This window comes from Carassius gibelio, chromosome B19 (assembly GCF_023724105.1).
Source record: "Carassius gibelio isolate Cgi1373 ecotype wild population from Czech Republic chromosome B19, carGib1.2-hapl.c, whole genome shotgun sequence".
Lineage (NCBI taxonomy): Eukaryota > Metazoa > Chordata > Actinopteri > Cypriniformes > Cyprinidae > Carassius > Carassius gibelio.
Window position 1 is genome coordinate 12,341,495 of NC_068414.1, and position 27,762 is coordinate 12,369,256.

Genomic DNA, 27,762 nt, shown 5'->3' on the forward strand with positions numbered 1-27,762 from the left:
ATTTACCACTAGAGCGTCAAAAGTTCCCTACCGCAGCTTTAATGAATCCTTACATGAAAAGTAAAGTATTCTCCCATTTGCACATCTGTTGCTTAATGTTTTATATTTAAGCTTTTGAATTACTGATGTGATGTGACTGCATTTGATTCAATTATTTTTCTTGGTATGCATTTAGTATGGTTTAGTAGTCGTGTCTAGATGCTTTATATCAGTGTGCTAAGTGGCCATGTACAGTTAATATTTTGGTGGTTTTTTGGAAGCATTTCAAGCAAACGAACACAGGGATTAGTAAATGAATTTTATTCTCTCAAAACAAGGAACAATTAAAAATTCATATTGTGTGGCAATTTTCCCCATCTCCACAAACTGTGACTCGCTCCTCATCCGACAAGCAGTGTCTGTTGCATTGAACAGCACAAGGAGAATGAACATTGTCCAGTCCTCTCCCAGTTCAGAGACTTCGTCCAGCACCATCCAATGGGATCTGTTTTTAGGACATTTTCTTTAGAACAATAATAAAATAAAATATACTTTCAACCTTGTTTCAAGTCAAACTTTAATAAATAGAAATTTTTTTCCCTCTTGTTTTTTTAGACGTTTGATTTTCTTTTCCTTGTTCTTTTTTCTTTTCAAAACGTCAAGAAAAGATGAGTGCCAAGAGGTGGAATGTTGCGTTGAATGTCTGAACCGTCGGCCACAAAACCTCAACCCCGACCTGAATCTGTGGACGACACTAGATCAGGGGACGGCCCAGCCTCTGGTCCACATGCACTGTACACAAAACTGCGAAAAATTCCCAGATGTCTCTATCAAAACATGCTGTATTACTCAGACGGTGTGCTCGATCCATGTTGCAGATCCTTTTCAACATGCTTGCTTTGAATAAACGAGCCATTCTCTTGTAACAGAACGGTAGAATCATGACAGACCCATAATCTACAGCTCCGTCTCCACATGAACACAGGATATGGCTGCATTTGAAGGGAGGAATGAACAATATTCCTGTTCGTTTTTATATCGGAATCAATACTGTACATTTATTGTTTTCCTCGACAATCCATTGCTTTTTTTCCCCTCTGTTAACAATATGAGCTACAAAGTCTCATCAGGCCACACCTGTAACCGAGATCTGTAAAAATACAGAAGAATATTCTAAAGGACGACAATCACATCGTTTTCATTTTGCATTCAGTCTCTTTGAAAATCATGCACTAGAGAATTTCATATTAAAAATAATACAAATTGTTGAAAATGGCTGATCTGGTCATCCTTAAATAAGTTTCTTCCCCTCTCTCACTCTCTTTTTTTTTCAAGTCTTGAGGAAAATAAACTTCTGATTTTTTTTTAACAACTGCATCCATGCAAAAAAAAAAAATAAATAAATAATAATCTCTTAAATTTCATACAGTACATCAACAAAGAGATCATTATACCGGAGCACAAAAAAAAAAAGTCTATTATTTATTAAATTAATTTCCTTTTTCTCCCTCCCCCAATCAAACAGGAACTTATCCATTTCTCATTCATCGCCGAACTCTGAAGATCAATCCAGTGGAGATCTCATTCCCATGAGAACGTCAAGTCTCTGTGGTTACCCTTTCCCTTTTCGGTCTCATCTTAGCCAAACGCTTCTCTCTTTATGGATCTTCTTTTGACAGCTTGGCTTACAGTAATGGCTAAAACGCTACTGTAGGTAAGAAACACTGACATCTCTCTGAATACAACAGAGAGGAAGCAGCCAGAGTACATCGGCGTCTTCCTTTTCCGGTGGAAATCAGCACTCTTAACGTCCTACGGTTAAGAGTCAGACTCCGCCGAATCCCTGGCTGCATCTCTTCAGCTGAACGGAGAGACTTTTCTGTGGCGTTCTTTCCCTGCGTGCGACAGCAGCATACATTTTCTTTTCATTTATCTTTTTTTTTTTTTGGCAGCAGGACGCAGGCCTTTTCTTAGCCTCTTGTCGCACGGGCTCAGAGGACACAACATCAAGCATGCAGTGTGACCAGGACGTGTCCCGTCCAGACCGTCTCCTCTCTGTCTGTAGCTGGAGCTACTCTCGCCGCTCTCTACGCATCTCCTCGCGCCGCTACGACCGAACGCTGGAACTGTCCAGGCCTGAACCTGGAGGTTTACTACTTAAAGGTGCCAAGGTTGGGTCCACTAATGAGGTGGGAGGGAAGAGCTTGTACCAGCCAATCACCATGTTGGTCAGCTCTAAATCGTCCAACAGGATCTGGGCGGCTCCCATGAAGGATTTGTGGTCCATGCGTCCATAGTCCCCCCAAACAATGATCTATAAAGAAAGACACGATTGGTAAAGAGTTTCAGGAGTATCTGGTGCAGTGTAACAAAAACAGTTGAAGTACATATATTTAGGGCTACACGATTAATTGAACATGTTTAATCGCAATTGTCATCTGCATTTAATTAGTTAAGCCGTTTTTTAGCCATAATTCTCTGACAAGCTATACAACATCGCGTTCATAATCGCAGGCGATATAATTGTAGGATTATGAAATCAACAAAATTGTTTGTGATAATTACAGCTGTATGCGTATCTTCTCAGTGAGCTATGGCTCTGTGTAGTAAATGCTGCTCCATCTGAAAGCATGTGAAAATACCACTTAATAACATGTTTTTACTCCAAATTTGCTTCATAATTTCAGTCGAATGTTTGAAATAAATCCTTCTGTGAAATGAATATGTATGGAAGTTTTAAGCGGCCATGCATTATAATTTTTTTCCTTCTTGTTTTCTAATTATAACGACTTAATTTTCTCGTTATCTCGACATAGCGAAAGTCGTTTTCTCGTTATAACAACTTAATTTTCTCGTTATCTCGACATAAATAAAGTCGTTTTCTCGTTATAACGACTTATTTTTCTCATTATCTCGACATAACGAAAGTCGTTTTCTCATTATAACGACTTAATTTTCTTGTTATCTCGACATAACGAAAGTCGTTTTCTCGTTACATAGGACCATGCAGGCGCTCTTACTGTAGCCTATATTTCAGCTATTTTTGCTTCGCCTATGTAATAACGTCTACAATACTGTACATAAATAAAGTCTGATCAATCACTGTTGATTTTTCCAGAGACAGTACACCAAACGTTTAGTTTCTGTAATTAACAAAAATGTTATAAATATATGGATGCAGAGTTGTTTATGAAAACATATCCAAAATATAATATATTTGGCACATTTTCATCACATTTATGGCTTACATGAAAAGTACACACATTACTATAATTGTTTTTCCAATGCTTGTTTATTGCAATTATTGTCCATACTTAAAGTAAGCAAATAGGATGTGGTCCTTGTGTCACCTGTAAAACCTTCCCCTCAGGATTCTCCTCAAACTGAAGCTGCTGTTGATAAAGAGGATCCAGTGTTTTTCTCGCCGTCCGAGTTTTCTTTTTGTTGATGCACTTCCCGTTGTCCAGCAGATATACTTTTACATAAGGTGCTGCAAATATTAGACCACAAGGACTTACATATAAACCTCACAGAATAGTAAAGGAACAGAAAAAAATGTGCATTGTGTCAGGACAAGACAGACCTGGCGTCTGTTTGTTCCCTGGTTTGCCCACCAGGCCTCGAGCCCGAATAACTTCAACATCCAGCCTCTCCTTCCTGTGCACCATACCGATCTGGATGTCACCTGCAGAGAAAGGCCACAGGCCAAGAATTCATTGTAGGCTATAATAGACATTATATTTCACACACTTTACGCTCTTTTATTTTCTAAACATAATAGGATTATACCAATGAATCATTCGGTTTGTAATGCATACAGAACCGATAGCCTCGTATTGAACAGTTCAATACAAATACTGTATAGTTACACCCCTAGTGAAAATCTTTCTGACCATTTTTTTTGCACTTTTGATGTTATTCCTAGTGAGAAATCGTTATTATAGTAATTGAATATTGGCTTAGAAATCACCAAAACTTGTTCTATTTTGTTGTAGATAATTTACATTTACGCATGTCCGAAATCAGTTTCGTGAGGTGCCTTCCTGTGCAAACGCCGCCTGCAAAGTCATTGCCGGCTAACAAGTCAGCTGCCTAGGTTTTCAGATGCAGCCCTTGATTAGCTGGATCAGGTGTATTTATTAGTTAGTTATATGAGTTAGAGCTAAACTGCAGGAAAGTGGCTCTACAGGAGAAGGTTTGGACATCCCCGGTCTAGACGAAATCCCAACACAAATGGTAACAGGAGATGGATGTAAATGGTGTAAATAGTAATTGTAATCGGGTCAATGAAAACCATCTTAAAACCAGTTGGATCCATAGTCTTGTTTATGGATGATGTTTCAAGGTGAAATATACTGATATAATATATACTGAATACATGAGTTGTTCACGCGAACAACCAAAGAAAACAGTAAGCAATGATACTAACCCATTGGGGGCGTGGCCAGTGTCTGTCTCCCTGCAAGCTGGGCGGGGCCAAGACCATCCAAAAACTCAGTGAACTGGCTATCTGATGAGATCTTCACTCCAGGGAAGATTAGACTTTGAACAGATAACAGACAGAACATCTATTAATCGGGTGCTGACAGCCTCTGACAAGACATCAATAGCCTCGTTTCCGATGTAACGATGTAAAAGACTATGCATGCAAATAATAAACGTTACCACAGTAAACATGGTAAATGCAACCACTTGGAGAAATCAGAAGTCAGCTTCTTATTCTCTATCACAATTGTGTAGCCTGTTTATTTAGTAATATATTTTATCTGTCATCTTGTCTCGAGTTTAGCTCCACGTAGCCTATCATTAAAATATAATAATATGTTTTATGTTCGGGAGCTTTTATAAAAATAGAGATGTGACGTATAGGCTACTGTGGCTACAAATAAACAGAAATAGACTCGACTGAATAAGCAGACTATTTTCATAAGCGTTAAAAATAAATAAATAAAATAGAAATGTATTTCTGTGTGATTAATTTCGAGTCCTGATGAATTAATTCATTATGATCAATGTATCACTTATTTTATACTGAAACATCGATGCTTTTGAATTTGAATATTTAACAATGCATGCAAACAAACGGCCGCTTTTATCATGTTTGTTTTGTGATCATGCTAGTTCCAGTGACTTATTCTTAGTTTTCTGATAACTTATCATTGTTGGTGAAATGATGAGGTTGCGTGATGTTGTTACTGAGAGGCGTGTTTTAGTGATGCGCAGCGGAGCTTCAGGCCTGACTGTGGAAACCCTGCGCCCGTTTTAAGCCCTGGCTCGCACTGGCCTGACAGTGGAAATGCTGCTACTGACACAGTGGTGATGGCATCATGTGATTTAGGAATACATGGACCTTTGTATTTAGAAGTAGATTTTAAAAGTACTTACTTTCCAGGTTTTGCCTTTTCACCCTCTTCAGTGGTCTCTCGGCTGGGCTGCCGTGTCATCCTGCTCTTCATCTCGACTGCTAAACCAGTCTCTACACTCCGCTGGATCGCCAGACGCACCGGCTTCTTCTTCTTACCCTCCTCTGAAAATGACAACAAGGGAAGGGAAGATGAGTAAATGTGTGACACTTCTAAAAACTGTGTCTTGAGCCCTTCTTGATTCTGACTCAGCCTAAAATCAGATCAAGTGCAGTGTTGAGTACTACAAATCTGCAGATATGTTTTGTGGTCTGTATCAACACACACACAAGGTCTCTTAGTGCAATCGTCCATCACTGTGCGCTGCGTAGGGCTTCATTCATACCGTAGGAATCATTCAGAGCCTCTTCCTCTTTCTGTCTCGTCTCAGAGTCCAGGCTGAGACCTGGGGAGGTTTAGTCTGACTTAAATGAGCTGGTCTCGGCTATAACACTGCCACTCCACACCTACTGTCATTGCTTGGGCAAACATATGGTACCATACCAAACTTGTGGCACAAGAGTTGCCAAATGTCGACATGTCAAACTTATTTAACAAACAGCAATGTTCTGAAAGTGCCACAGAGCAATAGTGTTCACCCTACAAATGGTCTCTTCCTGTTGTCTCTGCTTATCAAACTGGGTCGGAGAAAGTATTGTAACATCTGAAAGCATTACACATTTCACCCTTTAAGAAAAACAAATCATTGACAACCACTGAATGAGATGCTTTAAAAAAGACATGTTATGACCAACAGAGGGCTTCAGTCTGCAACTCTGAGCAGCGGCACAGTCCTGAGCATCCCATAGATCGATCTATCTATCTATCTATCTATCTATCTATCTATCTATCTATCTATCTGTCTGTCTGTCTGTCTGTCTGTCTGTCTGTCTGTCTGTCTGTCTGTCTGTCTGTCTGTCTGTCTGTCTGTCTGTATATACCAAATATATCAAACATCATATCCAGCTCTTCTGGCTTTCATTTGGTCATAAACCATTCACAACGAAATTCAATGCTAACAAAAAGCTTTCAAAAGAACTGTCCATAGCAGCAGCTGTCACACTTGGCAAGTGGCTTCATCCTTACCTCCGTCTGTCTTGTCAAAGGAGTTCATGCAGGGGAAGTAGACGGCCATTGCCTCAAAGGAGGCAGACAGGCTAAGCCGGCTCTGTGAGCGCTGCATTCGCATGCTGGGGAGAGCGGCGCTGCCATCCTGTCCTTGTCTGCCCATTTTACCACCCCAGCTCTCTCAAACACCTCTAACAACACTGAACGAGGACGGTAGATGAGTAGAGCTGATGCTGTGAGACGGTTCTGGAGAAACAGGTTTGGTAGAGTTGTGCCGCGAGTCTTGTTAGTTCTCAGGTTGATGCGGTGAGGATGACTGTCTGACTGTCTCCTCTGCAGCATGCTACTTCATCTGAGGGGTGGGAGGGGCAGACGGTGGCATGTGCATGTGGCCAATCAGAGGCAGAGAAACTGAGACCCCCTCAAACGCTTCTCCAGGAGGCAGAGCTCTGCCTAGAGATATGTTCGCACACAAACACATGCACATGACTTGCCTTCTGACTGCAGCTTCATCAGCCACCACACTGGAAATTATATACACACAATAGTGTTGGGAAGTGGTTAAAAGTAGCAAAGCTATGGAAACAATTTCAATGAAATGCTACAATGACTGTGTTGTATTGTGGACACGAGTGAACAGAAACAACAGCTGCCAAACAGTCCTTAAAATAAGAGATACATTAGACTTTATTTTGCAATATTACTTGGCATGAGATAACAATAAAACCTGATATTTCATTTCGTGATGAGTTTTTAGGCAAACAGACACAGCATGTGCTTCAGTGAATACAGGACCTTCAGCTTAAATGGGAGACAAAATGTACACTGCTGTAGCTATAAATAGTGCATTGTGTGTAAGCTGAAATCATCACCCTGCTCAATACTAGCTAAAAATAAACCCTTCCTATTAAAGTCTGAAGAATACATTCGTGACTCATACCACTGCTCAAACCTCGACATGTCAGACAGTAACACAAATAATGTACCGCACATAAATCCAGCAGAGCGCAACACTTCCCAGCACGCTTCTCTTGTATCGTTTCTTATCCAACAAACTTAAAATACCATCTAAGTACTTAAAATAACTGGGTGTTTGAAATCTGCAACGTAAACCACTGCCTAGTAAATATATAGCTGTCTATACTAAACACTAAGATTGCAATAGTGCAGAAACAGAAGACTGATATCAGACATTAGACTCACTGTGGTCACAGCATGTCAGAACAAACTGAAAGGATGCTGGTTTAAGTCACGGTCGCAGACAATGTGAATGCATAGAAGTGAAACACCTGTAGGGCTTTATGTCTTCATAAACAAGTTGTTAAAATGGCTCTTTACCATCGTATCATGTGCTGAGATATTGGCTTGTGTTGACCTATGACCCACGGGAACAGATGGACGTAGTGAGCGGACAGTGTGTTATTAACACAGCAAGTGGTTTACACAATCCTGTAAAACAGCCCATGACAGGGTGTTTAGAAAGGCTTGGCGACCGAACAAAGAGCTATATTAGGTTACAGGCCCTATTACAAGCACCTATAGGTGTGCACAACTCTACAGGCTGCTTTAAAATGCAGGTAGTCAAAATTGGGCTCGATCATATTTGACAAAAATGCACATTTTACACAGTATTTAAATGTTATATTTTTTGTGCTTACCGTATCATGCATTTAGCTTAGCAAAGTGCTAATAGATATTGGTGTGCACTATATGTATGGTGTATAATGCATCTTTGGTTGTTTGTCAAGCTTCATTACAAAATTAATTTAGCAAAAGGTTTATTCACAGGAACCATTTGAATGAACTGATTCATTAAAATGAATCTAAAATGAGCTCCTTTGGTAATGACATTAAGCAAGTGTGGAAAGTAGTTACTAGTGGTGCGTGTGCGTTGATTGTAAAAAGCTGTGTGTTTGTGATTAACAGATGTATTATTTAGATTAAGGAAGCATTGTCAGAGATTATAAACTCATTCTGGCCAGCAATGGTTTAACTCTCAGTGTGACACCACACATCACATCTACTTGGGCAAGCACCCGATCTCAATTTCTTCAGATATTGTAAAAATCTAGTTTCAATCAATTCAATAATGTGTATCTAATATTAAGGGCTTTAACTGAAATCCAGAATGTAATCCAAAACAAGTATTGGACATTTTTTATCTGTGGTTTCGTGTTAATATATCATTAAGTGCCAGTCCAAGGCATGTGCTCATGATTTTACATCATGCCTTACTGACGTACACAGCCAGTGTATCTATCCTCCTCCAGACTCTGTGTGTCTGTGTGTGAAAACTGAGTATTTTTAGCAGTATATGACTGATCTGGCAGGAAACAGAAAGGAGACGATCTTTTAATACGTGAGGATCAAGCACTGGGAGTGAGAACGAGCCTGTTAAGTGTGGAAACATGTTGATCTGAACAGCGGGAGAGTGAATCATTACTGCATCTACTGCAGCAGCTCTGATGCCACGAATATATTCTCTGACCTGTTTTAAGAGATCCTGGTGGAGGTACACAGCCATGCCTAACTACTTCTCCTGAACACAAAAGAAGATATTTCAATGAATGTTGGTAACTAAATAGTTTTGGTTATTTAACCAATCGGCAGATTTAATTTGGTGTATTAACATCCACTGAATGGACAATAAACACTACTTAAAATATCTTCTACGTACCACAGAAGAAACTCGTAGTATGGAATGCTATAGTGGCTACCGGCAACTGTTTGATTGCCAACATTCTTTAAAATATCTTCTTTTGTGTTCAGCAAAGGAATGAAATGCATACAGGTTTGGAACAAGTCCAGGGTGTGCAGTGCTTAATTTGTAATTTATTAAAAATGTAATTAATAACATTTTTAATTAGTAAATTTCGAGGTCCCGGAACAAAGCGTGGTGATCATCTGGCAAGCGTGGGTATTTTTCATCCGCTTCAGGTAGTTGTCAGTGCTGCCTACTTGCATTTCTTTGGTAAAATATAGGTTTGTGTATGTTTTATTGTTGTAAATCATTTTTTTTATGCAATGCAAACTAAAGGGGCAAGATGTAAATCACCTCAACAAATCACATCAGTCTTTTCGCGGCGATTTATTGTTTAATTTTTACTAAAATTCTTATTAAACGAGTTTAAATGCAAGAAATTGTATACATGTTTTAAAAAATAAGTTGTATTGAGAAATGTATTTAACAAAAATAAAGGCAATTATCCTGTAAACGTGGTTGTGCGTAGTATTTTACGTTTTGAGGTTTTAATTATCTGTAAGTAGCTGTTCATGTACAAAGTAAAAAAAGCTAGTATTTTTGTAAACAAACAAACGAACAAGAAAGAAATAAAATAAAAGAGAGAATTCGCCATTGTTTCTGATAAAGCTTGCTCCACACATACACACACACACACACACACACACACACACAAATCAGTGTCCTCCAATTACAGATGTAGTTTATTACCGTGGAAATAAAACCTGGCATGATAACACACATATCTAATTTCATACTTTTATTGTAATTTTACATTTAAAGGGGATAAAGTTACTGACATTATCATTATCCCTCTCAGGCTCAAATTAAGTTTTAGTAACTTAGTAAATTTAGTAACCTATAGTACAGTTTTTAGTACTCCAGATTCATAAAATATGTATCTGGAGTAATAAGGTTTTTAGTTACTTTACTGTTGCAAATCTGCAACACCTGCCTTGAGAGGGTTATTGTGTAGCATATGCATGCTTTAAGTCAGCATGAACGTCTTTCATTGGGGTGTGAGGGGATCTGCCAAATGAGGAGCCCGATCTGAATCCAGCTGGTTCCAGCACAAATTAAGCCCTGAGTGTGTGTAAATGACACAAATGTGCATTATGTCATATTGACAACTAATGGTTGAAATGTACATTGCAGTCCAAATTCAAAATACTGAAGAGAGCGGTCTCTTCCACTCATTCCACCTCAGACTCAACGGGTTGCCAGATTGAGGACACGCAACAAGAACAATGAGCAATGAGCCCTACTTTGTAAGTTGAGTTGATTTTCCCGTGTTTTAACATTCCTCTGGTTATAAATGTTTTTAGATGAATGCTGAGGCTTTTTAGGTCAGATAGAATCTGCAATCTCTGATCCAGTTTGTTTGCTAGCCTCAATGGCTGCAATATGCTGTGTTTTTCACCAACTGGCCACCCGGGGTGTTGAAATACTATTGGGTAGGGCTTAGCCTTCACTTGGCCACAGGTACTTGGGGCAAAAATGCACCTTAATTGGACAAAAATGCTCCTGCACAAACAAATATAATCTATTACGTCTGTTGCTAACAAAGTTAATATGGTGCCATTATTTTACAAACAAATATCGAGAGCTCATTATTGTAGCGCGAAAGCACATTAATACAATGTGCGAGCGCGAGTCTCTTTCCTTTGCTCTAGCACAAAACCAGATGCGCGTGCTCCAGTAGCGTAGCCAGAAAAGAGACTCTGGGTCTGCATATGAAAATCTGGGTGTGCCACATTTATTGTCAGATTACTGTGCAAAATTATGGGATAGTATTTTTGTCGCACTGCTTCCGTCCAACCATACTCCTGATTTGCAGGTCGTTTCAAAATGTAGTAAATTGTTAAATGTAATAATTTTCTTCCAAATAAGATAATTTTTAACTTCTGGTACATAACTTGGACATTTCCAATCTGGCAACACTGTTTGTTGATGTTGGGCCCGGGGAGGGAGAAACTTCTTTATCAGGTGTAACGTTAAGGCCTTGTGTCTGGCTGTCCATCAAGCCAAGGTTTTTTTGCTAAAAAATAAATTAAGAAAGGAGCTCTGCGACATATTGCTAGCTAGCAATGTGCAATCAAAAATTATCTGTTTATATGAAAGACTGCTGGGGGTCACAGTAAGCTGCTGTTTGCTGATTGGTTGGCAGTCAAAATGTCGTCAGATATATTTTAACAAAAATAATTTAAAATGTAAATTACTTTCGCGCGTTGGCTGGCGCTGAGCCAGAGATGGACGCGCTCAACTCTTGTCATATATCACAATTAATATGCAGTGTTTTCAACCACAAAATGTTTATTTTAGGTTTCATACGTTTAAATATACATAAACACTAGTAAAACAATACATTGGCAGTTTGTAAAATACACACTGATGTCCATGGAAGCAGCAAAATTTATCTAATCAAATGTAATTTGCAGACGTGTTTTATTCATATATCAGACACACATAGCAGAACAATAAAGTTTACTCTATTCTTCGTCCAGTTCAACAGCCACTTACTTTCATGTATTTCGGGAGAAACTGGGGAATTCAAGTGCTGTAAGTTAAATCCGGCTGACAGGACTCTGAACTGCAGCGCTCATCTCGTTATAGATCAAGATAATTTATAAAGGTTTTTAAACTAAGAATCTGAATATCAGATAGTTGACATGGTGAGCAAGTTTGTGTATATATTTTAATAAAAAATGAAAAACTAAATAAAACGAATACCGATACATCTGTTAGTGGCTACGGTGTGTCACGTGACAATCATGACGCGTCGCCATGGAAACAAGGGGTCAGTTAAAATATTTTTAATTTAAGCGTGAAATGGTTGATTTAAAAATCTATATATTTTCTAAGTAAACAACAATAGCCCAAGTTTAGTAAACATTTTTTATTGAGACTATAAAAATAATTCTGCATCTATTTTTAGGTGGCACAGGCACACCCTGGCACACCCGTGGCTACGCCACTGGCGTGCTCAAACACTGTTTTAAAAGGTACTATAAATAAATGTTTATCCAATCAGACCTCCACAACTGACCAATGAAAATACTACATGAAATATTATTGTCTGAGTAAACTGAACCTGGAATTCTTTTGACAATCAAATCTTTAATTTCTTTCTTTAACTTAATTTCCATTTTAATAATATTTATCAATGTTAATGAAATAGAAATGGCCAGGAATTGGGTGCTTGGATGATTTGCACAGCCTCTGTCCAACTGGTTGGTCTAAAACGCCTATGGCCCTAAAGACTTTATATAAAACATCAATGTTATGTCATAATATGTCAGATAGATAGCTCAACTGAATTTAAAATAATTGCATTCAATTCTCAGTTTGTATGATGGCAATAATAAGTAACAACTCCTCAAATCAACAACAAATGTTAAAATAGATGTAAATGATGCAAATTAAGATCTTTAAGAAAATCCACTTAATATTAGCTATACATTCAATAGCACTTCAAAGACTACAGTGATATGATAGGTATTTGTATTGTATGCAAATGCATTAAACCCATAGAATATAATGTTGTATTGTTATGGCAAATATGAAAATTTCATTACAGTGTTATATTTGGTCTCAAAATCTTAAGTATACGTTTAGGGAATAGTGCAACTGACCCATATCTAAATGGTTATTTACATATCATCCATACACGTGATTCGTTTCTAATATTATGACAAATAATTATTAAAGTGTAAAGAAATCACAGATCCATCTTTGAAATCTGAATGGTTAATAACTTTTGATTTGGTTTAATTCAGGTGTCCAACGGAAATCCATGCGCAAGAGATTTGCACTCATGCATTGTATTAATGTGCTTTCGTGCTACAATAATGCGCTCTCGATATTTGTCAGTAAAATAACACCATATATATGTGTAGTCAATTAAGATCTTCTCATGCTGCGGCGCATTTTATTTTAGGCGTTTTTACAGTGTTGCGCATTTCAACTAATCACACACAATTCTGTTGAGTTTAGGAATGCAACGGCCAATCAGAAGCGTTCAGATGAGTCTTCGCTGAAACTCATCAGTTTTGTTGAGAGTGTGTGCGTTCGCTGACTGAATTCCAGACTCTTGTGAATTCCCTCATCATAAACTACAAAGTTTAAATGTATGTACAAAGTAAGAGATTCATTTCACAGTTTATACATAGGCTACTTAAGTGATTATAACCATAGTTATTTTTATTTTTTTTTGAGAGTGCTTAAACTCAAGATTGATCAATGTTAGTGATAATGTATAGCCTATAATTTATTCAGTGTTTGAATAATCGTGGAAAGGAAACATTATATAGCCTAATTATACATTTCTGTCATTATTATTAAAGGTACATGTTGTAGGACCTGCCACTAGAGGGCGCACTATCAAAACAATAACAATTGCGTGGTTTGATGATGCTAAGAAGGAGAGTTGAATGATGGGATTTATTGTCTTCTACCCAACCGCTGACGGCAATCAAATCAGACGGAAACATAAATCATGGATTTAATGCGAGTTCAATGATTTGCGCGAGTAGATTACATACAAAGTCAATGCAAAGACGCGATCAGACTGTGGATCAGACGCATCCTCGCGCGGGTCTAGAGACGCGATGCCCCGCGTTTGGCCTGTATACCCCATAATACAGATCTTGTTGATCATTATAATAGCATACGTTTTCTGTAAAGATACGAATCAAAACAACTCACCTGTCGAGTAAAACACAAGCGATATCGGCATTTCTTTCTAGTTGAAGTCTGTTGAGAAATTACTTCTGCAGTTGTCCACGCACTGTTGTCATGTGGTTTCTACGTCAGTAAAGACGGTAACAAAGGGTAACTAACGTCATTAGATTCATATCCATTCTACATACTCCGATACAGTAGGTGGCGGTATGCACCTGATAAGCCATGGTTGCAATCTGCCATTAAACTAATTAGAAGAAGAACTATCGTCATTGACAGGCGACTGCACTGCCCTCTGTCACCGTTTAGAATGGGAATTTTCTCACGGTTTACAAGTAGTTGAAAACATTAGAGATATTGTTAGTAATCAGCTGGATAAAATATATAACACTAGCCTAGTGGTGTTTGGATATTTTACTGCGAATATCTTAGAAATTGTAATCTCATTAAATACAAATTCGGTCCCATTAAAAAAATATATATTTACCCTAAATGACACCCATGTCTGGTTCTTGCGTAAAAAGACGTGTTTATGATGTTTAATACATTTGGCTGCTTTTAGCCTTACTCTGGAGTTGGTTCACACTCCGCCTATGGTCAAGACATTACATACAACACCTAGTCATAAAAGGGAATGCATGCAAGCATGTTGTCTGATTGTACACACTTTACACAAAGCCAGAGAAACGCTGTGTTCTTTCCAGCACAGATGTGTCATCCAAGCGGTTAGTTTATATGAACTGAAATAGTGCTCATTTGCATCAATTATGTCAACTCACCAGTCAAATCAAAGCAAGCGCTGCAGGAAGTTCCTCCAGCAGCAAAGACCTTTTAAACTCAACAGTCTTCCCTCAACATACAGCAACAGGGCATCTGTGAGGGTAATTTACCCCCTTGTATGCTGTAAATGCTGTAAATCTACATTATCTAAAGGGAAGCTTTGACCAGTGTGTCTGATCTTAGATTTCACCGCATGACTACGCAGAACATCCGATTCAATCCATCCCATCCCAGCAGGTCTTTATGAGGCAGAGCGGGGCATGAGGCATGATTACACCAGTGGGACCCCCGAATCCTGCCTGTGAGCTGTAGAGAGGGACATGCACTTCCTCAAAGCTAACTCATATCTCTGAGTGTGTGTGTTCAGATGGGCCACTCACTGGATCACGACTTACACCACGGAAAAACTGAATGACAAGGTGCTTTTTCTCAGAAAGAGAGATAATAGGAGGTCATTTTGGGACATTAAAGCTATATTTTTTCGAATATATATATTTTTTGAAGGTAAAGTTTCACTTTTTTTGTGATAAGTACTTCTTTATCTTGCAGTTATTCATATTAGTTGGATCAATAAAGAAAAGTAAGAAAATTTTCCTTTTTCCTTTTAAAAAAGTGCCTTTTTATATTCATACTGGTTTTATATAGTTTTCCAAAACTTTGTTTCCATATATTAAATAGATAATTCTTTCAAAAATATTTATAACTGAAAAGCAATGAATATTTTCTCATAATTTACTTACCATTATGCAGTTCCAAACCTGAATGACTATATTGAAAAATGTCTGTTTGAATCATTCATCATTCTCATTTTTGGGTGAATTATTGCTTTAAATGATTTTGTCATATGGTGTAACCAAGTAAAATATATAATACACATTTCTTAAAATTTGAACACATTAGTGTATATACTGTAGTACATCTTAATCTTTTTTTGTGTATACATATCATGAAAATATCTAGTTTTTGCAACTTATATGATGCTGGGTTTATAACAAAAAGGATTTTTTTAATTTTTTTTTACTGGTCCAACTGGATCCTAATGATCCTGATTGATCTGAATGGCTGTGATGTTTGCTCAAAGCCAGCTCTTGCATTACAGTGTAGAACACAATTAAAATATCACATTGTGCTGGTACAAAAGCAATATTTGCATCAGATGGGATGTACTGTTGTTAATGGAAAGATTGACTTTCTAAAATTTTCTAAACTTGGGTTTCGCCAGCTAATGCCATAGAAGAACCATTTTTGCTTCTCCAAAGATCCTTTCAGTGATCAGTTCCTAAAAGAACCATTCTCTTTCTTAGTATGAAGAACATTTAAATATTTAAAGAACATTTGTTTTCCCATTATAACAAACCTTTTGTGCAATGGAAATATTCCATGGATGTTTAGGGTTCACGGTGGAAACACAAACATTTGAAAAGATTGACATGCGATCCATGATGGTGTTGGCAGCTGCCACATTGTAGTCCAAAGTGTGCCAGACCTTGAGACGACCAGACCTAGTTCATCTCCTCAACAACAAACACTGTGGCCTAGAAAAACATTCCGGCTTGTTCACGGTTCCTCTACATCTATCTGAAGAGTGGCACGTGAGAGCTTCTGCTCAAAGCCATTGTGCTGATAAACGCCGCATTAAACACAAAAGACTAACTCTCACTGACAGAAATAGAGAAACCACATCATCGTAGATTGGGCCGTTTAAACAGACCGAATCGGTGCATATTGATTGCATGACCTGCATTTACAATAGAACTGAATGCTCTGCAGAATACCTCATCTAAACATGGCCTTCTCTTTATCTGTTATTTAGGACATCAGCAAAACATCGTATCCACCAGACATCCTTATTCACGGCAAATTAACAGAGTTTCACGGAGATGTGAACTACATAAAGTAGAAGCCAATAAAAAAAATAATTGCAAGGCCATCTCCCAAAACACTGCAAAATTGAATTACATTTTTCTAATTTAAAATCGAAACGCTCTTGAATCAAAATGCATTTTCTCGAGAAACCAATTTTTTAAATTTTTTTCTCGTTTTAAGCAAAAACAAACAACATTTAGATTTTTTTTTTTTTTTCAGAAAACAAGACTCAATATCTTAAGTCATTTTGCTTCTCAAGTAAATGCATCTTGAATGCAGCTGTAGTTCCAACCACTTAAATTTGTGAGGTTGATTGCGAAAGTACATTTGAACCTTGGTTTCCGGAAACACATAATAGTTGAACTATGTTGGTAATGAGAGATCTTGCGACCACAGTTGGCTAACGATAAAGTTCAGCACACGTTTGTGTTTGTGTAGCAGCTCAGTTCACTCACGCTCTGGGTCCAGCTGGGAGGTGCTCTGACTTTTCTTCCCCAGTCCCACCATGGCGGCCATCTTGGCTCCGAAGCTGGAGCGCCTCTTCTTGTCGTCGTCCTCGTCGTCGTTCCTGCCCAGCGAGCACATGTCTCCACCCACACTGGAGCTCTTGGTGATGTTGGACCCCGGGGTGGCCGTCTGAGCCCTGTGTTTCATTTTAGATGTAAACTCACTGTCAGCCATGTCAGGTGCAGGACATACAGGAAGAGGAGGACAGGGACAGGAAGAGAGAGGAAGGGACAGCATTCAGCTACAGGGTTTAGGAAAAGGGTCAAAGGTGAAGGACAGACACACGGGTACAACACAAGATGGGACATCTACTGAGAAGCATAAACATGATGATGTATTTTTGAATGCCAAAACCCAGAAATGAGTTGCATTTCAGCACTGTCCTGAAATCACTGGGCTTTTGGTCGAATTCCTGAAATAAGGTCTCTGTGTTAACACAAACTCATCTCATCAAATCTTTTCTACAACATAAAATACATCTGTAATACCTCTTGGGATGTAAAAAAAATAAAGATTTTCCCTTTGTCGTTTGCTGACAAGTGTCTAAATTGGACTACAGAGTTATTTTAAACTGGACTAAACTGGTTATGTTTATAATCTTGCTCTTGTAAACTATTCCGTCTCAAACTTTCAGAGAAAATGGTTTCTAATAAAGATGGTGTAGTTTGTTTATAGCCTACTTGAAGCCAAGGCTTCACAATTCATAGAAGTGTTGATTTGTATAGATTATATGACATAAAAACATTCAAAACTCATAAACGTTTGATGATTACAGAGCTTATTTATGCAATTTTCCAAAAGCCAATGGAAAATCCTTTTGGGTTTTTGTCAAAGGAGCCAGGCTGATGCAAACATGTGTGGGTTGGTCAACAAAAACACACTTATGGCACCAAACAAGAGAAATCTATGAAAACTTTGTGAGTCCCGAGGCCTGATATACTGCTGCTGATCTACTGCAAATACATTTACATATTTATAAGCTTAATAAAAATACCCTGCACTTGTACTGTTGGTATACTACACTAGTACAGTCTGCTAAATTAGAACAAATAATTTTGTACCCAATGCAATTTAATTGTGCGAAAGTAGAACTAGGTGCAACTAAAGATGAACTGAAGTATATCTGATTGTGCTAAAGTGGAAACTATTGCAAACATACTTCAGGCACACTTTAAATATCTTGCACTTAAAGACCAATATTATACCGAAGTCAGAGAATCCTTACTAAACCCGTTTTAGATATTAAAACACCTTTCATGCATAATATGAAGAAATGTGCAAGTTTTAATTCTAATTTTATATCAGTAAGTTAATGGATTTGAAGTATACTTAATATGAAATAAATGCATTTTAAATAAATGATGGCATAGGATTTCGTTTTTTGTTTTTATACTAGGTTAATGTTGTCACATGAGGTGTAAAGACTGTGCTGATGTGTCTACTTTGAGCTCATCTGCCACAACAGACTGCTGTAAAATATAAAAACTCTGACTCCGCACCATTCATTTAATCAGTCAGAAAAGGTTTCCTTTAGCATATCTTATAGAAAGGTCAGTATGTATAGAGACTACACAGACACACAGTTTGCAGAAGGCTTATATAATGACCTATTTATATGACATCGAGTCGAACACGGACGTGACTCATCAAACTCTCCTGAGAAAACATGAGAGGACGTCTAATAGAAACCACAGATTACTCTTCTGTTGCTCTCTTGAGAAATGGCAAGTTTACAGGTGATTAGTTTTTTCTGTGTAGGTTTTTATGCACTGTGTGTGTGGCAGGAAAGGTGTGTGTTTTAAGTCTTGTCAGGCAAAAAGGAAACGGTGGGTGGACAGAAGGACTAAGGCTAATTTGTCTTTGATGAGCCATCTCCATTTCATCTTTTGTTGGCATTAACCTCCCGCTGCAGCAGCTCAGTGTTTCTGTGGAAACTCCAGAAAGTGATGAAGATGAGGAGCTGTTTGGGTCAGAAACTACGAGGTAACGCACAATAACAGACAGGAAATGACCTTGCCTGGCTTCGACAACAGCATCCGACTCCATGAATGAGATTCCCCATCATTCACCCAACACGAATTACCAAAAACATGTTTTCAAGAGCACGGCCGCTACTAAAAATGCAGTCTGTGGTACTCAACATCTGTACAAGCGAGTCTCTGGGTGCTGGTTATGTAAAAACTCATTCTACTGCAGTTGCTAATTGCCGAAAAATTCCGTTAACGACATTAAAATTCTTTTTTATCTTCTGTAGCATTTTTAATGATCACAAACACTTCATCTATATTCAGTTAGTGACCCACAAATGGCACTGAAAACCCATTGAAGTGGAAATGGCGGGAAATGCTTGAGAACTGAAGCTTTTTTTCTTGGTTCTGCTCTAATTGGAGTGGAGACGGCAGATGTTCATGTGACTCTCCCCAGGGTTACTGAGATGATGGTGATGTTGTGTAAGACACAAGCTCTTTTGGGACAGTACGATGAATTATAAGGCAGTGGAGAGATGTGTCATCCACAAGAGTGAAATGACGACGACGTTTCTTTTTTAGTGCATTTTTGATTTTGGTCTAATCGAGATTTATGCATTCTGGTGTAAACCGATTTTTGATTGTGTTTTCTAAAAGCAAATAATGCATCCCGTACAACACTACGTTGTCACCTAGTTGGTGAGACTCAGTGCTATAAAGTAAATAAACAGCAATGTCCCGGTCTTTTACTATCACGATAAGCTTATCATACTCGTTTGCTACATTAGTAGGGCCATATGATTTCAATGATGCAGAAAACACAGTTTTACTGAATTTACTGTATAACGTGGAATTTCACAAAATTTGTCTTATTTTTGATGAAGAAATAAAAAAAAAAGGTCAGTACACTTCAAATTTTATTAGAAATGTTAAAAGATAACTTTTATGTTAAATTGTAAAATCCTTTGCCTCCATTACATATCTTTGTCATGTGTTTGATCACCACATTTTGAGTGATCATTGCAAAAAAATGTTTATGTACATATATTCTGTTCACGTATTCACTGTGTTCTATATATAGTAACAGTCAAAGGTACTGTAATTTAAAAAATATATAATTTTGTACTGTACCATAAAGGATATCAGCTGATATATCAATATCAAACTTATTTTTCTCCTTAATATCGGTATCGGCCCACAAAAACTCATATCGGTCAGCAGTGTTGGGTATAGTTACTTTGGAAAGTAGTTAGTTAGGTTACAACGTTACCATCAATTAAAAGTAATCAGTTATGATACAGCGTTACCTATTCATAAAAGTAACGCGTTAGAGTACTCATGCGTTACCAAAAATTAAAAGCCGTTTGCAGCGGCTCACACACGACAGACACAGCCCCCGGCCCCTTTAAATGCACCTAGAAGTCGTGACTCCCGACAATGAATAACGTCAGTCATCCGACTAAATTAACACTGCAGGATAACAATAACAGGAAAGACAGTCAGCAATCGGCTATTCCACATGGCGTTTTATTTATTTATTATCACAGAACATATTATTAATCAAAATTCGCATCTACCCAGCCTGGGTAGCCTAGGCTACTGTATATTATGAGCACCACAAGATAACTCCTGATTTTTCTTTAACTTTAAATAATGCAGTTATCAAAGTACAAGTATGCTTACTTGTAAACACAACCTTAAACAGGCTTGCAGATTTAAATCCATTTAGAAATGATGAACAACCAGCCAGCCAACGATCTAACAGAAATTAACAGCTGACCTTCAAACAAAAATGATAACAAACCGAATTAAATCCTTCATTGCCACACAGGCAAATGACAAATCGCTTAATAGCCGAACTAATTATTATTAAAGTGTCACTCACAGTCACAAGCCTAAATTCGCTTTAACACAGTCCTCTTACATTTACTCTTCAGAGTAGTGATTAAAACGTAGCGTTAAATTTGAGGTAGAATTTTTGGCGGTCGACAGAAGCTTTTCACCAAAGCAGAGTGTGCATTTTACCGTTATGTTCTTTTCTTTTTCGTTGACAAATTGAAAATAATGTGAGTACTTCCATAAACCAAACGCTGTCCTCTCTGCCATCTTGCCGGGAGTTCGAAAAAAAAAAAAAAATCCCCCCACACACACACAGGGTCAGGCGCAGGGCACAGACGCATCACAGCCATTGACTTTACGATCACAGAGCTTCGGCTCCGCTGATACATCCGCAGGTGGCACAGTAGACCTAGGCATACTGTCTGACAAAAAGCAGGCTGCAGTCGGGATTTTCCTTTCCTTAAAATAACGGATTACTTTTTTTAAAAAAATAACGAAGTTACTGATTACTTACGCACGGAACTAACGCGTTAAGTTACAAATTTCAGGAAAAAAGTAATTAGAGTACTCTAACGCGTTACTTTGTAACGCGTTACCCACAACACTGTCGGTCAGGCTCTAATTACTATATTGACCAAGTTACATTTTAGCTTAAGCACACAGAAAACATATAATACATAAGTATGATCTTTATAATAAATAATCTTTGTATGAATATTGTTGTAAAATAAATAAATAAAGATTTTTAATTAATATAAAATCTAAATATAAGGTTTCAATCAAGCCATAAATATGTTATTTTCCTGTAACTAAAGAGATTTTTTGTTTGTTTGTTTATTTTATTTGTCCAAAAAAAAATATTTTTTTGTTTTTTCAATGTGACGTGTGCACACGAGAATGCACACTATATAAATAACTATTTCCTAGCTCTCCTCATTCCTAAACTCTTATTTCATGAGCTTTACATGGGAACACATCAGATCTTTACAGGCATGATCACACTAGCCGGGTTCATGAGACGCTTTGCCTCTAACCTCTCAGGTTCCTCCTGTTCTTCCTCTTCCTCTGGGTTGACTGTAGCCCCACCCACCTCCCCTTCAAGCCCCGCCCCCTCTGTGTTCACTGTAGTGGCTTCCACCTGCTCTTCCACAGAGACAGAGCCCTCCTCTCCCTGACTCTGAAGAGCCTCCACACGGCTGACACACACACACACACACACACACACACACACACACACACACACACACACACACACACACACACACACACACACACACACACACACACGTAAACCATGCCACGACACCATGAAAGGAAACATGCAAGACAGAAAAGACACAGAAAAGACAGATATGAGATGAAGATAAGAAAAGAAACTTTGAGCAAAATAAAAACAGTATGAAAATGTGACAAACGTGAACAAAAGTGATTCTGTGACAGAATGATGCTGTCGTATACTGTGAGATTCTCTTTGAGAGTTTCAGTTCTTCTGTTAATGGGTGAATCTTTTATAACTAGTGAAAAACGTCCAATCCATCAAAAATACATTTTAGGCTATAAACACATTGAAACATTCATGAAAAGTACGCTGTTTTTCCTCAAAATTATCATTCTCACTTGAGTGATATGAAAATATTTAATAATAAAATGTAATAATGAAAAAAGGGTTGGGCATTTCTTCTTGAAATTCACCCATACCAAGTTTGTTCAAAAGCATGTGATGTGGTCTCAGTCATTGGTAAACACACTCTTGGCAGGTTCAGAGGTTCGGCTCAGTTCACGAGCAGGCAGAGCCGAACCTGAACTCAGCAGAAGCACAGTAAGTGTGTTCCTGACTGCAGAGGCTTTACTGTGCACTTACCTGATCCTGCGGCCCGCTCGCACTCTTTCTGACTGGACAGACATGTGACTCGTGCTGCTGAGCCGAGACGCACTCGACATAGCGGACACGTCGCTTACATCACTGTCCGACGACCTCATGGAGAGACTGTCCATCCCACGCTGGGAGGGAGGAAGAAACAAAACAAAGCATGCTGGTTATTACATTCAAATAATACTGCACAAACTGCCTTTGTTCAACTACATTACAAAATTTGATTTGAAGCAAAAAAGTAAATGAAAACTGGACCAAAAGACGATCAAATTAAATTTGCTTATTATACATATAAAAACAACATATTACACATGATACGAATAGAAATATTCAAGTGCATTGAGAGCATATGGCGGCTGATTACATAATTTATGATGCTTCATGGGAATGGGCGGAGCTAGAAATCATTTGGCGCAATTTGCTCAACCAAACTTTCTGATTGGTGGGATTTGTTGTAGAGCATCAGGGGTAATGTAGTTTTCTAACATAAATACCACTGTCAAACATGATTATTTGAAACACTGTGAACAAATGGATGATATACAATCAACTAACAACATCGGCGCTTACAAGAATGTTTACAAGTTTTAAATAAAAATCTATTCCCTATGGAGAAAATGAGTGAAGTTTTTAAGTCTGAAACTGGAATGCTGCACTCTATGATGCTAGCATGCTGCTAAGCTAGCAATAATACGCTAAAAAACAAACCAATAAACTTTAGTCAGGGTACTGCTTGAATTTCTGAATTATATTTGTATATTTCTGACTTCATCAGCCATCTTTGATACATGTGATGTCCCGTTATATTTCATGTTTTTCAGTCCTTATTTCTAGTGGAAAGTGTGTTAAATGTTGTCTAGGTAGTCAGCTCTTAGGTTTTCAAACGGAACAGATAATTAAAAGGTTTAGAAAAGTCACTAAGTATGTCATATTCCAGAACACACACTGCTCTCAGCTGTCCAAAACCAGATTTGATATAACCTATACAATGACTCAAACAAGAACCGGAGGACAGGAACGAGATCAGCTGTTATGACGACAGGATTCACAGCGCTAATCTTCTCTTACAGTAAACTCAAGACGGATGATATATTTCAGCAGTGCACCAGTGTTAATTTCGTTGACGAAGACTATGACGAAAAATATTCGTCAACTAACCTTTTTCACGGACGAAAACTAAATAAAAACTAAATAAAAAGTCAGATATGATGACGAAAAACGTGACGAAATATAACTGACACTTTAGTCAACGAATAAAAATTTGACGAAAATATATGGGAGGGACGAATGGAGAAGAGATCCAATCAGAGCGAATCTTTGAGGGTAGGTTGATCTATGCAGAAGCAGCCGAGCCATTTTAAAAAGTCGCGGCAAATGCAAGCGCAACAGCTAAACAAACGCAGCAGCAGTTACACAGAAAAGAGAACAAAGATGAGTTTGCAGAAATTCGCACAGTTTCGAGGACGTTTTCATAACAGTTAAGTTGTTTACACAGGGAACTACACTGCGACCTTTTGAAATGCCATTTGGACCCAAATTTTTATGGGGTCGTAAATGTATCACTGATTATTTTTGTACCTACTTATGTGTAATGCTATGTTTTAATATGAGCATTTATTAAAACAGAAATGTGTATTTTAAGAATACGTTTTATAACGTGCTCCGAGCATTCAACGCATCAAGTTGGCTTCAGCCCCGCGATGCAGGAACGCTGAACTGAGCAGATGGTTACTCGCGCAACACTGAACCGAGATCTCCTTCAGGACGTTTGCGTCCTCCTGCACCTGAACGAACAAATACAAATCGCATTTTAAATAAACATAAGAAAAAGAGCGAAAAGTGAAAAAGCTCAATTCAGCAGCGCGGTGTTCTGGTGTTCAGGGAGCAAGCAGAGACGCGTCTCAAAGTCTTCTTGCTTTTGTACCGACAACAAATACATACTAAATATGTCGAAATACCCGTCTTGGAAAGTGTGTTCGAAAAGGTCTGTAGTTATGTCTTCAGTGAAAGTAAAGAGTTGGAAAAAAATCGGATGCGTATCTTTATAATGGATGCATTTGTCTCTTAAAGTGACCGCGCCTAATTTACTAGCTCTGCTGTCAGTGTCTTTAATGTATGAAAATGAAAGTAAATCACTCACTGCTCTTGATTTAATTACTTTGTAGTTTTAACAAGAATTTATCCAAAGTCAGTCCAAAAATCAGATAGAATAGATTATATTGTTTTACTAGTGACTAAAAAATAAAAATAATAGGGACCTGACCATGTTTTGCTTAAGTGTTTCTTTCTTTAATTGCTAATGCAACCTTTTCACACCACAGACTGAACCAAATTAAGCATTGCATCCGACATTATCAAGATGAATTTGTTGTTCTGACACAGTTTAATCCTGAGTTATTGTCATATTTTATTACCAATTTCTAAACTACAGGCAAATAAACTGTGATATTGTAAGAAACGTTGAAGGTGTCTGAATACATTTTGGTTTGATTGTGTATTTTATTTTACAGTGAAGACTATGCAGTGCTATTTTAAATGAACAAAAACAATCTTAAAAAAAATGTAAACTTTGTGTAAATAGCACAAATAAAGAAATAGAATGAACAAACAATACAAATATAATATATGTGGTTGTCTATTTCAATAATACTGTACTTCATCTTGAAAGAATGTCATATGCATTGCATATCATTCAAGACGAATGCATATCTTTTTCAGAGAGCATGTATATTTTTCATTGAGAGCAGGCCTTATGTTTACTTTATAAATACCATTCCATAACAGACTGATGGAAACATTTAGTCAAGTCAACTAAGTTGACTTTGTTCTACTAAAAAAAAAAACTAGACTAAGACTAAAAGACTTAAGACTAGACTAAGACTAAAACTCTTATGATATTTAGTCGACTAAAACTAGACTAAGACTAAAACATTTCAGATGACTAAAATGTGACTAAAACTAAATGGTGTGTTATTCAAAAGACTAAGACTAAGACTAAATCCGAATTCGCTGTCAAAATTAACACTGCAGTGCACATGATGAAGCAACAAACAGTAAACCCTTAATGATAATCTAAAGAGATTTTGTTCTCACTAACTGCAACTAAACACTGCACGTTAAGCCATTTTGGTGCTCTCTTGGGTTTTAATTGTGTCGTGCTGCACTGAGAAGCTCCGCCCACTGCAAAATCTCATTGGTCCAAAACTCACTTAACATGATGTGGCCACGAAAAAAAAAAAAAAAGGTCAGTGTCTAATTTAAGTTTACAAAATGTACCCAACCTTTTTTAAAGTTTGGGGTTGGTAAGATTTAATCTCTTAATCTCACTGAGGCTGCATTTATGCGATCAAAAATACAGTAAAAACAGTAGTGCTGTAAAATATTATTAAAGTTTAAAATAACTGTTTTTTACGGTAATATATTGTAAAAATTTTATTTATTCTTGTGATGTAAAGCTAAATTTTTCAGCATCATAACATATTTAAATATGATGATTTGCTGCTCAAGAAACATGATTATTATCATCTGTGTTAAAATTATTTGTAGAAATGATCATTTATGTTCAGGATTTTTGATGAATAGAAAGTACAAAAAACTGCATTTATATAAATATAAGGGTTTTGTAACACCATAAATGTCTTCACTGTTACTTGTAATCAATTGAATGCATCCTTGCTGAATAAAAAGTACTTTCTTTTTTTATTACCTAATCTTACTCACCTCAAGCTTTTGAATGGTAGTGTATCACAGGTTGTAAATTGCAGATTTAATAATAAAATAATAGATATACTATTTAAAATGAAAAGTAATGGTCAAATGTAGCCGGTTGTGTTAATGTGAATGTGATTCTCTACACACTGATTGAACACTAGAGTAAACTTGAGATAAACTGACTTCAAACATCTAATATATACTACCAAAACATCAGTTTATTAAAAATGTTTGCACAAATGTCTAATCTAATTGCTGCATCCAAATATCTGTAGGACCCACTGGATCCATTTGGCTTTAAGAGGAACTTCTCAATGCACCTGGTTGGTGACACTTTATATCATCTGAAGAGTTCATTCGGTATTGCCGGCTATTCTCAACCACAAAGACCAAACGACTGGCACTGGACATGTTTGTAAATGTGTTTCTAATACCAAGGGATTTCTATTGGCTGAGACATCTCTCTCTGAATGAAGCACACAAAACACTGAGGAAATAAACTCAAGCAATAAGAGAACGAAACATACCCTTGATGGATCCTTGATGGTGCCTGTGTGCAAAGACAAACAAGGGTTAGATGAAACTCATCACACAAAAGCACAGCATGTGACACAGCATTGTTGCTTGTTACATACAAATACACATCACACGCGACACACGGCTGACATAAACTTATGTGGACAGCATTATTCAACTGAATCTGATCCAGTCAACCCAAATAACCAGAAAGAAAACACAATGTCATTAACTGGCAGAATTAAAAGTCATTCAACATAACTTCTGTTCTGCAAGACTAAAGAAGAGACTGCATCTTTAAATCTTGTACTGTGTCTGCTAAACATTTCTTTTGTCAACTTTTAGGAGTACATTTGCATACACTGTACTGAATATAAGCTAAAACTAATACACATGAGCTCTAATGTTCCCTGTAAGCTGCGCGTGCGCGCCACGAAGAAGGAATAATGTGCTGCGCTCATGCATTTAATAAAAATAGAAACATTTTCTATTATATATATATATATATATATATATATATATATATATATATATATATATATATATATATATATATATATATATATACTGTAGCTTTATACTGTAACCAAATTCCCAGGTAACCTAAACTGTACATCATTTAGTTACATCAAGGTTCAAATCAAATATAAATTAACATTAAACATAAAACACTAAAATTAAAAGTTAGAGTTTGTTTTGCACTAATCAGTTGTTCCACAAGGGGGCAGCAATGGCCCGAGCTGTTGTTTCATAGTACACAATGAAACTGAAGAGACAGAACAACATCAAAACATCAGAGACTACACCCACACTGACAAGTGATTGTGAGGGGGT

The 27,762-nt window shown here is 37.4% G+C and overlaps 1 protein-coding gene across 3 annotated transcripts in view; it reads right to left on the reverse strand.

The window, feature by feature from the left end:
- Window positions 1-285: 285 nt before the first annotated feature.
- Window positions 286-27,762, reverse strand: part of LOC127979182 (regulating synaptic membrane exocytosis protein 2-like) — a 127,784-nt gene continuing 100,307 nt past the window's right edge. For 2 of the 3 annotated variants that reach the window (XM_052584442.1, XM_052584443.1), the window contains 9 exons: window positions 26,940-26,962; window positions 22,690-22,829; window positions 21,863-22,024; window positions 16,971-17,158; window positions 5,365-5,506; window positions 4,409-4,521; window positions 3,563-3,664; window positions 3,330-3,469; window positions 286-2,293 (listed from right to left, as the gene is read on the reverse strand). In XM_052584442.1, the coding sequence (XP_052440402.1) occupies window positions 2,087-2,293; window positions 3,330-3,469; window positions 3,563-3,664; window positions 4,409-4,521; window positions 5,365-5,506; window positions 16,971-17,158; window positions 21,863-22,024; window positions 22,690-22,829; window positions 26,940-26,962 (1,217 nt within the window). In that variant the 3' untranslated portion in view covers window positions 286-2,086. Of the gene's footprint in view, window positions 2,294-3,329; window positions 3,470-3,562; window positions 3,665-4,408; window positions 4,522-5,364; window positions 5,507-6,467; window positions 6,771-16,970; window positions 17,159-21,862; window positions 22,025-22,689; window positions 22,830-26,939; window positions 26,963-27,762 lie in introns of those variants that run through there. The other variant, XM_052584444.1, reaches the window with a different exon arrangement.